The sequence below is a fragment of the Euphorbia lathyris genome, chromosome 9 (genome assembly GCF_963576675.1).
Source record: "Euphorbia lathyris chromosome 9, ddEupLath1.1, whole genome shotgun sequence".
In the NCBI taxonomy this organism is placed as follows: Eukaryota; Viridiplantae; Streptophyta; class Magnoliopsida; order Malpighiales; family Euphorbiaceae; genus Euphorbia; species Euphorbia lathyris.
Window position 1 is genome coordinate 39,119,266 of NC_088918.1, and position 15,333 is coordinate 39,134,598.

A 15,333-nucleotide genomic window follows, 5' to 3' on the forward strand; every position below is an offset into this window, starting at 1 on the left:
GAAATGACTACCGACTTTCGTTCACTGTTGTTTGAAGTCCTCCCCGAGTCAGTGAAGGAAACTACTGGCATTTTTGTTATGCTTCTATGGAGTCTATGAAAGACGAGGAATGAGAGACTTTATAATCACATAGTAACATCTTCGCACCAAACATGCTTCTTGGCAAAATATGTCATGTTCGATTGGCTACAAGCGCATCGGTTGAAAGTATTGCACGCTGGTGGTGGTCATCTTTGTCGCGCAATGGCAGACGGGTGTTGGAGCAGTCAAGCGGGATTCCATAAGTTATTTTGTTGCTGGCCGGACAGAACTGATAGCTGGCTCTGCATTGGTTAAGGAGAGTGAGGTTATTTCTCTACTTCGTGTTATGGAATGGATTGTGAGCCAAGGATTTGATCATGTCTCATTCCGGACAGAAGTAAAATCGGTAGTTAACGCAATTAATAATATAGCCGAAGATATTTCTGAGTTTGGGTATATCGTAGGCCACGATGCCCGTCAAATTTATTTCGTGACAAGCTAACGAGTTAGTCACGTTTTTGTTCGGTCTTCTCATGTTGGATCTTATCTTCAATTTATCATATTATTCTGAATTTTGTTCCAAACGTAATGTTTATTGATGCCCATTAATACATTCTTTTTATCTTAAAAAAAAAATACATTCTTTTTCAAAAAAAAAAAATACTAAATTAATTATTTTAATATTTTATTCAAGTTGTTGAAAAACGTTAAACAAGTTATATAAAAATGGGAGGAAATAATAATAATAATAATAATTTGCGGCTTAATCGGCACTTGGCAGTTACATTGGGATCAAAGAAAGGAAGATTTACATGGATACAATACAATACAATGCCACGCTTCTGCTTCCGCTAGAATCCTGTGGAATATGCGTTTCCATTTATTAATTTAATATTTTATTACTCTTTCTTGTTCAGTGCACATTTGTTTATGTACTTTCAGTACCTCTATTTTTATTTTTAACTAGTTCTGAAATATAAGCTGTTATGATACAGGCTAACTAATTATCTTTTTTTTTTTTTTCCTTTAAGTATCAAATTCTTTTTGTATGTACAATGAATTTATTCGGTTTCTCGGCTTCACATTATCAGGAATATATATATTTTTTTTATTTGACACAATGAATGTAGAAGAAAGAAAGGAAAAGAGAAGAGTCAGTGACACTATAAATGTTTTTCTAAACAGAGAATCCTAAACAACACCGTGATATCAAAGGGCAACCGCAGATAAACCAAAATGCTATTAAGGATAAAGTGTTGGTGAATCTAAAAATGCTGTGTAACATAGAGAAGAAGTATTAAGATTATAATGAGTAATACATACTAAAAGCACAAATCTATATCTAAATATGTCACAATCACCACTACTATAGTATTGATTATTGTGGTCCAATTTTACAAATTAATTAGCATTTTCAATAGAAGAAACAAACACATGAATCTGCTCCAGAAAACTCTGATTTTGTGGCCTATCTTTCCTCTTCACATATCCTTTCGATTCCTTCTCTCCGTACACTCCGTACCCTCTCTTCCCATTCCTTTTCCACATCTCCATCGCGTAACTCCGATGCGCGTAATATGCCTCCGCCGCCAACGCTTTTCCATCCTCCACCCCCTCCACTGTTATCGCCGATCTCTCGTAGTGGCTGCGTGTCGTTCCTTCAAGCTCGTCCAGGCGGATCAGTCCTCTAGCGGTAACCGCGTACACTTCGCCCGTGACACGCTGTGCGCCGGTGGCTCCGGGAAGGTTGAGGAGGAATGGAACTCTGTAGGGTCCACAAACGAGAGGATACCTTTCTACGGTTCGATGAATGCCTTTGAATACCGCGTCTCCGCTTCGGATCAGATCTTGCATCAAACAGTGATTGGAGAATCCGTTCTTTAAAGTTCCGTAGGTGAAAATCAGCGTTGATGCAGGCTGATCCCGCTCCATGTCAATGCCCATTTTAGAGAAAGAAATCAGTGTTGTAAAGAGAGAGAGAGAGAAAGAAAGAGATTGTAAATGCAGAAGGTATCTTATTTTGGTTGAATGAGTGGTGTTGTTGGTGAGAGAAAGCAACAATATGATCCATTTTTATAGTTCCGTGTAGGGTAGGATGGATTTTATATTTATTTTACTTTGATTTTTTCTATTTTTCTAAGTATTTTATTCAATTATAATACAACTATTTCATTATTTTATTTTTGATGCTAATAACAATAATAAATCATTTAAGTTTTGTTTGGTTGAAATCGTGGTATTGGAACTTTTATGGTTAATTGTTGTTGCAAATCTTGTGCGGATTTTCGATGTTTTATTGACTCTTGTAATTTATTTGATGTTGATATTATTGGTTCTGTTTATATTTGGACCCAACAGTTTCAGACCGGCTCGGGTTGAAGAGCTTCTAGACCGGCCTTGATGTCAGGCTCTTTTCTAAACAATTGCAATAGTATTAATCGCACTCATTAACCACAATTATTTGTTGTTTACTCGTGATTTAGTAGGGTCTCCACAAGTCTACCATTTCTTTTTCTTATCCATGTGGGTTACGTATACCAAGCTTCAAGAAGTTATGAACAACTCTCACTTCTCGCTTACCTCGATGCAGCTTCTTTGTCATAACTTGCACACTTTTTTTTCGGTTATTCTCAATTGGATATGAAGGTGTTCAAACTCTTTGATACGAATATTGCTGCAGCAATTCGTTGATTTGGCTGCCATTCAGAATACCATTGCAAATAATGGAATCGATGATTCACTCCATCCTCACAAGCTTGTTGCGAATGCTGTATTGGATTTGCAGCTTTAAATGAATAGGGTCCTTCTAACGGAGAAAATCAAGGTGAAATGGTTACAAGCCAGGGATCGTAACTCCACTTTTTTTCACCGGGCAGCAACTGTAAAAAAGGTGCAAGTTGGTTTTCAATCTATGTATATTGATGGGGAGATGACTTATTCCTCTCATAAGATCTCGACTCATATTGTTCATTTTTATGAAAGTCTGTTTTGTGGTGATTCCAGCCTTGTGGATCTGAGCCCAATCCCTCAAGTCATTCAATTGTTTGTTTCTAAGACGGATAATTATTCTTTGATTCGGTGTCCTTTCTAACTATGGGATCAAAAATACAATTTTTAATATGGAAAAGGATAGTGCCCTGGGACCGGACTATTTCAGTGGGATTTTTTTATCAGCATTTCTACGACATCGTCGCATAGTAAGGAGCTTTTTAAGTTCGGGCATATTCTTCCTAGCATGAACTCGAATCTTATGGTTCTTCTTTCGAAAGTGGACGGAACGATTTAGGTAGAGCAGACTACACCTATATTTATGAGCAATTTCAACTTTAAAATTGTCTCAAAAAGCTTTATTGACAAATTAGTTGTGATCGTCTCAAAAAGGGTTTCTGCTAATAAGTTTTGGTTTATTCCAAGGCCGAGTGTAAATTAGTGCACTATCGTAGGTTCAGAAGGTGTTGATGTGCTCAACAAGTGGTGTTTCAAGGGAAATATGACATTTTAAGAGAAATGAGAATATTATATTTGAGGATAATGTTATCTTTTGAATAATAAAAAAAATCTATTTTATTCTATCTTATTCTATCAACCAAATATTGAAATAGTTATTTACAAGTTATTATTCTATTTTTTTTTGGAATAATCATTTTATTATATTCCATTCCATTCGATTCCGCGAATCAAATGACACCTAAGTAGTTGTAGAGATTAAATTCTCATTAATAAACCATTAATTACAATATTAGTTTTGATTAAATTCTCATTAATAAACCATTAATAAACCTTTTTTTTTTACTCACAGCATTCCAATACAATAATCCTCAGTTTTCCTTACTCTAATTTTTTGTTCATTCAAAAGGTTAAAAAGTAGTCTGTATTTTGTTCTTTCCTAATTTTATTGTGTTTCGTTTCTTTTATGATGGATTATTAATAGTACTAACAAAATTATAATCATCATCTTTCCATAAAAAAATATAATCACTTTTTTTCTTAAAAAAAAAAAAAATAGTACTTTTTCCTAATTTATTTACTTTCATAAAACAACCCTAACTTTATCCTAAAATTGCTAATTAAATACATAATGAAAAATGGATAATGAAGTGGGCAAATTCCACAAGTGGTATTTCCGTATGGAATCCCCAAGTACTACTTGAAAGGTTGGGCATCTTTATTTCTAGACCTTGTTATGTGGTGTGTGGGTCCCTATTGTACTTATCATGTTCATATGGCAAAAAGACGAAATGGTCCTTGGGTGGATTGTGGGAGATTTATTGTCCAGGAAGGGCATTTGTAGAAAACAAGGAAAAGATTCCGTTTTATTGATAAGCGCAATGGGAATTCGTTGTCAGATAGCAACCGTACAACAGTCCAATTCGTTGGACAGATCGTAGCCGTCCGTACTTCCCACCGAAGCGCGAAAAATAGCATTTTCAATTCCGTACGCTACCACCGACTGCTCATTTCTTTGCAGAAAACGAGGCATGAAAGCATGTGAAAGTACCAAAAAAACAAAAAATTGTAGTTTGACATACTGTCGAAAACAATCTCTCATATGGGTTAAATAAATGTTTGTAAATTATTTGTGTGTGTGTGTGTGTGAAATTTGCAGTTTATAGGTTTATTTATAAAATTAAATCTTGTATTTTTGATAATTTATATAGTTGGCATTTGTAATTGTTCGGAATCATTTTATTTGAGAGGGAAATAGTTACGATAATCGTTTTTTATAGAGTGATTGAGTTTGTAAGTTGCACTTGTTGTTGCTATGGAACCGTTTGAATTAAAAGCTCGAACTGATAGTTAAGCCCCAATACATCCTTACACGTAAATGCTCTTTTAGCTTGCAGTGTGCACAACACATGTCTATCCCGCTATGTTTTTAATTCCACATATTAATGAGATTGTCGGGACTCAAACCCTTGACCGTTTGGTCCTAGACGCTTTGATACCATGTCATGGAACCGTTAATCTCCGACAGTTGTGACTTTTATAATAAAAATAAAATTACGAGCATGCCAATGATTTATATCCGTGAACTTGATGCTGAATCTGACTATCAAACGATTGTTAGAAATAAAATGGACTGAATAACTCCTTAAAATCCGGATTATCAAGAGTTATACCAAAGAAAAATACGTAAATTGCACAAAGGCTATGAAATTGTAAAAGCATCTCCAACATAGGGTGTTTAATGATGTGAAAATAACTTTGGCAACTCTAAAAGTTTCGAGTGATTGTGAGTACTTGATATTTCAAATAAATATTGCCATTGTTTGACAATCTTTGGTAACATTGCTCAATTTTTTTAATATAAAAAATGTTTTTTTTGCTTACTATTAATGTATTTTTATGACAATATTTATAATTAAAATAAATTATATATAAAATAATTATTATGGGTTATAATGTCAACTTTTGAAGTTGCTTATTATTAGAGTATTTTTTTAATAAAAATTACCAAAACTAAGGTGAATGAGTGGAAAAATAAAATATTATATTTTAGTATTATGTATTAAGTTTTGGTAATTTTTATAGCATCTAGAAAGCCAAAAATATAAAGGCCCTCTTTGGGAATTAGCTGTTAGCTGTTAGCTGATTACATTAGCAGTTAGCTGTTAGCTGATTACATTAGCTGATTTGATTAGCTGATTTGATTAGCTGTTTGTGTAGACCTGTTTGGTAAAAATTAGCTGATTGACAATAGCGGTTTGTGCAAAAAGACGAATAAGGGCATTAATTTTGGCGCAGGAGAAGAGAGAGTCTATCTATTAGGATTAAAGTAGTCCATTAATTTTAATATTGCAAAACGCTAATTGAAAAAGCTCCTAAAATGAGCTTTTTCTAAATTAGCGTTTTCATCCCAAAACTCTCTCCCAAACCTCTCTCCACCAAACACTCCAATTAGCGGTTTCAGTGGTCAAACCTCTAAAGTTGGTCAAAACCGCTCTTTTTATCTTAAAACGCTCTTTATCAAACAGGGCCAAAGTGTAATAACTGAAATGTGATTGCTTGAATAAACTGAAAATTATAAGGAAGTGTATTGACATGAAACAAAAAATACAGAAATTTGGAATTGAAAAGAAAATTGTGTAGTGCTTTGGCTTGATTTTTGATTTTGTTAGATGCCCTTGAAAATGTTGAGAAACTCATTTTTTATGGGTTTCTTTAGTACCACTCAGATCTTGAAGGATTAATCCCTTGTTTGGGACAATTTTAAACCTGGTTGGGAAATATTCTCTTAAAAGGGCTATTTCCAACTATGGTTAATAAAAATATTTTTATTTTATAATTCTATTACTCATTACGGTGCCAACAGCGCCGTAATAGGTATGTTGACAGGAATCCCTTTGTGGGATTCCTGTCAACAAGCCACTGCCCAAAATTTATATAAAATAAATTTTAAATTTTATTTTTATAATAATTATTTTTAAACTTATATAATAAATTTTTTAAAATTGATTATATTATAAAAATAAAATTATATCCGTAACGTTAGAGTTAAATTTGTATAATTTTATACATTAGGATTAAATCTCTATTATGCTCTTCTTTCTTCCCGATCCCAATTTTCGAGTTATATAGCCTGGATGGGAGGTGCAGTTCAAATACCTCTTTTGAGTAGAGCTCCTTGTTCAATTTGAGTAGTTTGGAGTTTAGTAATTGCTTGGGACTTGTCTGTAGTAAAGCCTTCAGTTAGAAGGCTTTGAAATGTTACGGTTAAATATTTAGTGCTTCATTAACGTATGAAATTGTGCAAATTTAACCCTAACGCTTCAAGGGAAGTGCAGATTTAGCCCTAATGTATAAAATTGTATAATTTAACCCTAACATTTTAAGCAAAGTGCAGATTTAACCCTACCGTATGAAATTATGCAAATTTAACTTTAACGTTTCCAAGCAAAATCAATTTTAACCACGTGCTACCGAAAATTTGAAAAGACTTGTTTGACTGTTATTTAGCTACGTCGGACCTTCTAAACCCGTTTGTCGATAAATTGAAGCTATATATATATATATATATATATATATATATATATATATATATATATATTGTAACTACATTAATAACACAGTAAAATATTGTAGACAGTTTAAAAAAACTAAACCTACTGCAATATAAATTAATCACAATTTTTTTTTTAAATTGTCTAAAATATTTTACTGTGTTATTAATACACTAAATTTTTTTTTGTTAGTAAAGCACTAAATATTTAACCTTAACGTTACGGCTAAATCTGCACTTCGCTTAAAATATTAAAGTTAATATTTAGTATATTACTAAAAAAAATATTTAGTGCATTAATAACACAGACCATTTCAAAAAAATTGCGATTTATTTATATGTAACAGGTTTAGTTTTTTTGTTTTTAAATTGTCTAAAATATTTTACTGTGTTATTAATATAGTTAAAAAAAATATATGAAACTGCTTCAGTTTATCGACAAACTGGTTTAGAATGTCCGATGTAGCTAAATAACAGTCAACCAGGTCTTTTCAAATTTTCGGTAGCGCGTGATTAAGATTTATTTTGCTTGAAAACATTACGGTTAAATTTGGACAATTTTATATGTTAGGCTAAATCTGTACTTCGCTTAAAACGTTAAGGTTAAATTTATATAAGAGCTAAATTTATATTTCTCTTGAAACGTTAGGGTTAAATTTACACAATTTCATACGTTAATAATGCACTAAATATTTAACCATAACGTTTCAAACAAAGCGTAGATTTAATCCTAATTTACATTTTAATTAAATTTCTATAAAATAAATAATTTATATATTTTTTTATTTTTATTTTAATAATATAATAAAAAAAATATTATATATTTTGGGCAGTGGCTTCACGCCACTGCCCAAAATATATTAGTTGCTCATTACGACGTCTATGCTCATTACGGCGCCTACAGCGCCGTAATGAGTATTATATTAAAAAAAATGTTCTTTTTAGCTGTGGTTGGAAAACAGACAACCCCTTTGGGCGAAATATTTTCCAACCACAACCAATTGAATAATTTTTTATTAAAATTATCCCTTTAAGGGGAGCAAAAGGCTGGTTACGAGGTAAAAGTCTAGACGCCAAAGGCTGGTGGAGAGAATTAATCCGATCTTGAACTGCCTTCCCACTAACTTACTTGTGTAACTTCTAAAAAGGCTTCAAAAAAAAAAAGTTCTCTCAACTGATTTTTGCCTCTTAAAGTTCAGAAAGCGCCAATTTAATAACCACTCAATTAACAATATAAAGATTAATTTAATTAAATATAATTTCTTTTTATTATTTATCCGATTTTTTGATTCAAGGATTATCGTACACCTTTTAGGTAGATACTCTCCCAATTAATGAGGTGGATGCATGGATAATAAAATATTATATTTTAGTATAATGTGTTAAGTTTTGACAATTTTTATAGCATCCTCTATTTGAAATGCTCTAAGAAAGCCAGAAATATAAAGTGTAATAATTGATTTTTTTTGCTTGAATAAACTAAAAATTATAAAGAAATGTATTAACATAAAACAAAAAAGTACAAAAATTTAGAATTGAAAAGAAAATTGCGTAGAGTTTTAGCTTGATTATTGATTTTGTTGCATGTCTTCGAATATGAACACTACAAGGAAAACAAGAGTTAATGATCGATTTTAATGGCTAAATATAAATTAGTCTTTAATTAATGACAAATATTAATTATTAACAACATTATTAGTCATTAACTTTGTGAAAAGTGTTTTTCCACTACATTATTAGTTTTAAGCACTAAATTTTTTGTCATTAAATTTATTTTATTAAACAAAAAATTAGACCTTTTATATTTATATGGGCAAATGAAAGTAATGTTAAAATTTATATTTTTCTTACTAGTCTTGCAATTAAAAAAGGAAATAAATTAAAAAGAATATAAATTAATTAAATGAAGAGGCACGTGCAGAGTAGAATAATACGTGTGAGAAGAAAAGTTAATATGAAAGAAAAATGAAAAAAGAGAAAAAGGAAATTGAAAACCCTTGGTATTCTCGAGCTCCTCTTTCTTCTTCTCATTCAGTTGTTCTTCTCTCAAACCTTAATCCCCTCATATACAGCAGCCGCCCTTTGCTTTGAATAACTAGTTTCGATCTTCCCATCCTCACCAAATTAACACTCGCTAAGGAGTTAATGACACTGTTTACCGGGGCTTCCATTAAAGCTTATTACACTTCTCCTTTTGACCATCGGGGATTAGGATTCTATTATCCTTCCGACCTTCGAATCCTTTTCCATTTCTAACTGGTAAGCTCAATTTTGAGTTCTTTATTTTTTGTATTTTCGGATTTTGTTACATCTATATCTGCTAATTTCGGTTTTTTTGTCCTCTACCTTGCCAGTTCTGTGTTTTTTTGTTTTTTGCTTGGGTCCTTTCTCTTCAGTCTCCAACTTAGAAATCTGGTATTGAGGAAATTTAGGGTTCCGTTGGCGATGAGTTGACATTGGTAGCAAGAAGAAAACCCCAACCGCCAATAAGGGAGATGTAGTATAAAGATTCCGGAAGAGGTGACAAACCTGAAACCTAAACAACACGATAAATGAACAGATATGGACACAAGGTTTGGCACGTTAACTACTATATCTCTCAACTAGTTTATACCCTTCAATCTGATCTAATCATCAACTGATTTAGGCATCGAAGTGGATTCATCAGACTCCCAACCCATCTAACCTATGCTCTGTTTTAGATATTCATTACGACGTCAAATTGCTCCAGTGGTTTAGACATGCAAGCAGTATCATATAACAAGTTATCAGTAAATAAAAAATAGTCATGCATATTGAAGAAAAAAAAGTATATTTTTAAAAGAATATCAATATTTTATAAATAGAATCGATTGAAGCACATAGAATCATAAAAATATATCATCATATTTGGTGATATTAAGAGGGTGTGTTAGCTCATTTTCATGCTGTTGTTTGCTTTTTCATTTTAGAAATGAAAATTTTAGGTGTTTGGTTTGTGAACTGCTATTTACCTTTTGCATCTAAAAATTAGCCTTTTACAAAAATAGAGAATCCCTGTTTTTTTCGGAAAAGCAGTCTTTTTAAATAACAAACATTAGGTAAAATAAATGAGAGTTAAGTGATAAAATAAGATATCCAGAGTAATTCACCACCCATCGTGGCTTGATCTAACATGTTTTACAATATCATCAAACTAATAATAACTTGGGATCTTATATATAATAATAAAAAAAATACTAGAGAAAGAGTAAATTTAACCATAACGTTTTCATTAAGACCAATCTTAGCCGTACATTATAAAAAAATTAGAAGACTAATTTGACTATTATTTAACTGTCATTTCATACATTGAGGGTCGGCGGTCATGGGATGTTGAGTTAGTTTCACGCATTTTTGTTCCTCGAGATACAGAACTTATTCTCCGTATCCCCTTATCCAATCGGGTCGATCATGATGTGTGGTACTGGAAGGATGACCGACGAGGCAACTATACAGTTAAAAGTGGATACCGAAAGCTTATGTCTGAATTTGGAACAAATTGGTTCATTGATTCTCCAGTATGGAATAGAATTTGGAATCTTAAAGTGCCTCCTAAGGTTAAGAACCTTCTTTGGCGGGTTCTTGCTAACTGTTTTCCCTCTAAAATTGTGCTGAAAGCTCGGAAGGTTAATCTCAGATTTATGTGAGCTTTGTCATGGGGCGGTGGAAGATTCTTATCATATTTTTCTCAAATGTACTATGGCTCGAGGTATTTGGACTCTTTCGCCTATTGGGGATGTGGGAACTCAATTTCATAACATTTTGGATTATTGGGGCTGGATCTTCTCTAAACCGGTGGAGCTTGTTAAGCTTGTAGCGGTTTTATGGTGGATTATTTGGAGTTATAGAAACGACATTGTGTGGAATCGGAAGGATTCACAAGCCTCGTTCCTCTACCATTTGGCCGGTTCCTTTCTGCAGGCCTGAAAGAGAGCGTAGACGCCGGCTTCTCATTCAGGCAGTCCGGCTGTGCCGAGCCCGACGGTGTGGCAGCGTCCTCCAGCAGATTTTCTAAAACTGAATGTGGATGGTGCTTCATTTGCGGACGAGAATGTGGCTGGGTTTGGGTGTATCGTTCGGGACGAGTTGGGCCGGTTTGTTACGGCTAAAAATGGTACCTTGCAGAATTATCAAGATGCATCGTTTATTGAAGCGCTATCGGTCCGTGAAGCTCTCAGTTGGATCAAAGACCGTGGATGGAAGGATGTAATCATTGAATCAGATTCTTTGATCATGGTACAGTCTATGGCCTGCCCGTTAGAGGTTTCATCTCCTTTTAACGCCTTAGTCAATGATTGTCAGTTTTCATTGAACGAGTTTTCTAACTGCTCTATTCGATTTGTCTGTCGTTCCGTAAATGCTGTTGCTCATTTGTTAGCTAGAAGTAGTATTTTACCTTTACATCGGGGTGAGTGGTTTTCTGTACCCCCTGATTTTATTTGTAATATGCTTCTTCTAGATTCTTAATATATGCTTCTTTGGTTGTCAAAAAAAAAAAAACAAACATTAATATGTTTAAGATATTTAATGTGTTATTAATACAATTACAACAAAATTTATCAAAATGCTAACAACTAAATCGGCTACATATAATCACATTTTTTTTGTCAAAGTGTCTAAAATATTTACTGTACTATTGATATATTTACAAATAACTAACAAAAAATATACGAACTACTTCTATTTTTCGACAAAATTTGTTTGGAAAATCTGATGTGATAGTTAAATAACAGTCAAACCCGTTTTTTCAAAGATTCGATAACGCAAAGCTAAAAATGATCTTGCTTAAAAATGTCAAAGTTAAATTTGTACAATTTCATACTTAAAGTTAAATGAGTGTTTGTTTCAACTTTTCAGAGCAACTTTTAACGTTTCACTCCAAACCACATAAAATATAGTCCTTGATTAGATTTATACAACAACAACAACAACGTTTACTATTTTATGTGGAAACGACCGCGCTTTGCAGCTATTCACGAAAATTTTCAAAAATGAGCTTTTCATGAAAAGCTATTTGTATGTATTTGATGTTGTCAAAATTATCATTTTAATTTTCTTATATATTTATAAAGTTTTTCCCCATTCAATAAAATTATTATTTAGTTATTTAAATTATTTTTATTAATTTATCTTTTATTGGGCAAATTCTAAATATAACATTGTGATTTCACCGATTTAGAAATAAGTGTTTGTGGTTTTTTGTTGCTAAAAGAGAACTAGAGTCACCGTCTTTAGCAAAACTAAGCTCTTTTAGGTTGACACTGCCAATTTTTTTTACTATTGATAACATCAAATTAGAAAATCAGAATTAAATTTGTTTAGTACTACGTTTATTGTGGAACTATGATTTTTATTTTTCAAAACTATATTTTTTTGAAGCTTTCTCTCTCAACATGTACTTTCTCTCACCTAATAAAAAAAAAATACTTAAACGACCTCAAAATAAAAAGATTCATCAATAGTTAAAACTGATAGTGTCTTTCTAAAACTTCATAGTTTTGCTAACGACAATGATCTCAATCCTCTTTTTGCAATAAAAAAAGCCATAGACACACCAATTTGCAAATCGATAAAACCAAAAAATATATCTATATTAGACATTATACAAATTAACAATCCAACTAATCACAATTTTACCAAACAATAATAATTACACAATTAATAATAAACAATTAACAGCAAATAGCAAACTAGAATAATTAACAACTATCAACTAATAACTGAACCTAAATTGCGAACTAAATTTGACCCGTAGCCTAATCATTTCTATTACTTATGTTTTAAAAACTACTTTCGTTAACCTTGTAGAATGAAGAGATATTTGTTGGCCATTATTTAATAAACATTTTTTTGGAAAACAATTAATCAAAACAACTAAATAAATGTGGATGCGGGTGTGATTGGTTGGTCTTTTTCATATTTATATTTGCATTTTCACTTTAATTAGTGACATTTCTTTGTCTTTTACACCTAACCAGGATTCTAGCAAAAATAAACCAACACACAATATGTTTTAATGCCGGTTACAAAGTAAGCAGTGCGACGACCTGAGGTCTATCAAATAGTCCAAAAGTTCTTTTACAAATAAAGAAGTAAATTAAGATCGCATAAGATGGGACGCCAGGGAAGCAATCTCAATGCGCAGTGCATACTTGAGAATATAGCATGCGTAGTAGGGCTTCAAACCACGACCTATGACATAGCAGTAAGCAGGACTTTTGCCTACAGCAGCTCCAATCCCAAACAGATTGACATTGAACATTCCGTGAACTGGTTGCGGAGGATCATCGCCATTATATCCCTCATTGACACCAGTCGGTCGGTTGTTCATCAGCCAGTCGGTGACATCATTTACGGTAACCTCCATAACCACCGCCACTTCCATAACCACCATGTGACCATTGCAAAAACCAGCCCCCAATCAAACCCCTCCCATCGCCTCCGTCTCTGTAAGTTCCAGATAAGCCAGCTCTTCAAATCGGAACCGAAAAAAGCTTGATGCAGTTCCGTTGGCACAATATCAGCCCATATATCCCTCGCTATGGAGCAATCCCTCACAATATGAATATTACACTCATCAGCCACACAGTGATAGCACGCAGCCGTAGCACTCAAGTGCCTCCTCATCCGCACAGAGTTAGAAAGTAAACAGTTTCTAGCAAGCAGCCAAAGGAAAAAGCGTACACGTTCCGGAACATTTACTCTCCATAGCATCTTCCAGCAAGGGTCCGTAGGTTCAGATAAGAGTCGCGGTTTGAGGGCCCTATAAGCTGATGTGATGCTGAAGTTGTCCGACACAGTACCCGACCAAGCCCAAATATCCTCGGTATCATCATTCGGAAAAACAACAGTAGAAGCTAAGCGAAGGATACAACTAGGAGGAAGTAAGTTCGCTAACGTCTCCCAATCCCAGCCCCCTTGAGGACGCCAATACGAGCAGATCATTCTCATACGATCCTCCTCCGGAACTATAACCGTGGCTACCTTAATTAAAGGCTTATTCCCAATCCAACTGTCTAGCCAAAACCTTGTCTTTCTCCCATTACGGACAAACCTACCGGCCTCGTCGCAAGGTTCTTCGCACCTAGCAAGATACAAGTCCAGATGTGGCTTTGAACGTGTCTCTGATGGAACATAAACAAATCAATGAGCCCAACAGCATATTTATGACACAGGACCCGGACCCAAAGGTTCTGATCCTCAGTGAGAAGACGCCAGCTTAGTTTCATTAACAGGGCCAAATTCATCTCCCGGGAAGAGCGAATACCCAACCCGCCATCCATACGGGGCTGAGAGACGACATCCCAATGAACCAGATGAATCTTCCAAGTAAGCTCCGTACCTCCCCATATGAAACGACGATTCAAACTGTCGAGCTTCTTGCAAATAGACAAAGGTAAAACAGCAGTTTGCATAGAGTAGATCGGAATGCTAGATGTCACCGCTTTAACCAGAGTCGTGCGACCAGCAGAGGAGAGACAAGCTGCTTTCCAACCACTTAGTCGGCTATAAACTCTATCCAGAATAAATTGAAAGTGTGCCTTAGTGACCCGTTTATGGAATAAGGGCACTCCCAGATACTTCCCAAGGTTCGACGTGCACTGAACCCCGAGCTCCGAGCAGATATGCATTTTAAGACGTTCCGCCAAATTACTGGAGAAGCAAACCCTCGACTTAAGGATCAAGACCTTCTGACCAGAAGCTTCACAAAAGTAATTCAACACTCTTCTCATACTGCTTGCCTGCTCAATCGAAGCCTCCGCCATGAATATAATATCATCTGCAAAAAATAAGTGAGAAAGCCCGGGACCACCCCTAGAGAGGTGAATTGGCTTCCAATCCCCTCCCGAAGTGGTATCGATAATTAAATGACTCAGTCTCTCTAAGCAAAGCACAAACAGATTGGGAGAAAGAGGGTCACCCTGACGAAGCCCTTTCGGTTAAAAATCTAAAAAAAACAGATAAAAAGACTACAAGGTTAATATTGGTAAAAGATAGGAACCTTAAAATGTGTTTTTCAAAATAGAAAGACTAAACAGTGTATTAGGTAAATGATATTTTGGTAAAATTCCCCCCTTTCTCATTCACATATTCACATATTTATACAAGTACAAAATCGTGTCCCACAAGGAAAAGGAAAACAATTCCTAATCTAATAATAAAAAGGAATTAACACTAATTAGGAATTAACACCCCCCATCAAGTCGGAGCATGTAAGTCACAAATGCCCAACTTGCGCATTAAAAAATCAAACTGCGGTCGTCCTAAGGCTTTAGTAAAAATATCTGCTA

The 15,333-nt window shown here is 34.1% G+C and overlaps 1 protein-coding gene across 1 annotated transcript; it reads right to left on the reverse strand.

Moving 5' to 3' along the window:
- Positions 1–1,293: 1,293 nt before the first annotated feature.
- Positions 1,294–2,079, reverse strand: LOC136206093 (putative gamma-glutamylcyclotransferase At3g02910). Its single transcript, XM_065997015.1, has one exon. It carries the CDS (start codon positions 1,963–1,965, stop codon positions 1,423–1,425), a length of 543 nt encoding a protein of 180 aa, XP_065853087.1. The 5' UTR covers positions 1,966–2,079; the 3' UTR covers positions 1,294–1,422.
- Between the last annotated feature and the right edge of the window lie 13,254 nt (positions 2,080–15,333).

Coding starts and splice junctions, on each gene's coding strand:
- LOC136206093 (XM_065997015.1), bottom strand. CDS start 1,965: ATGGGCATTGACATGGAGCGGGATCAGCCTGCATCAACGCTGATTTTC.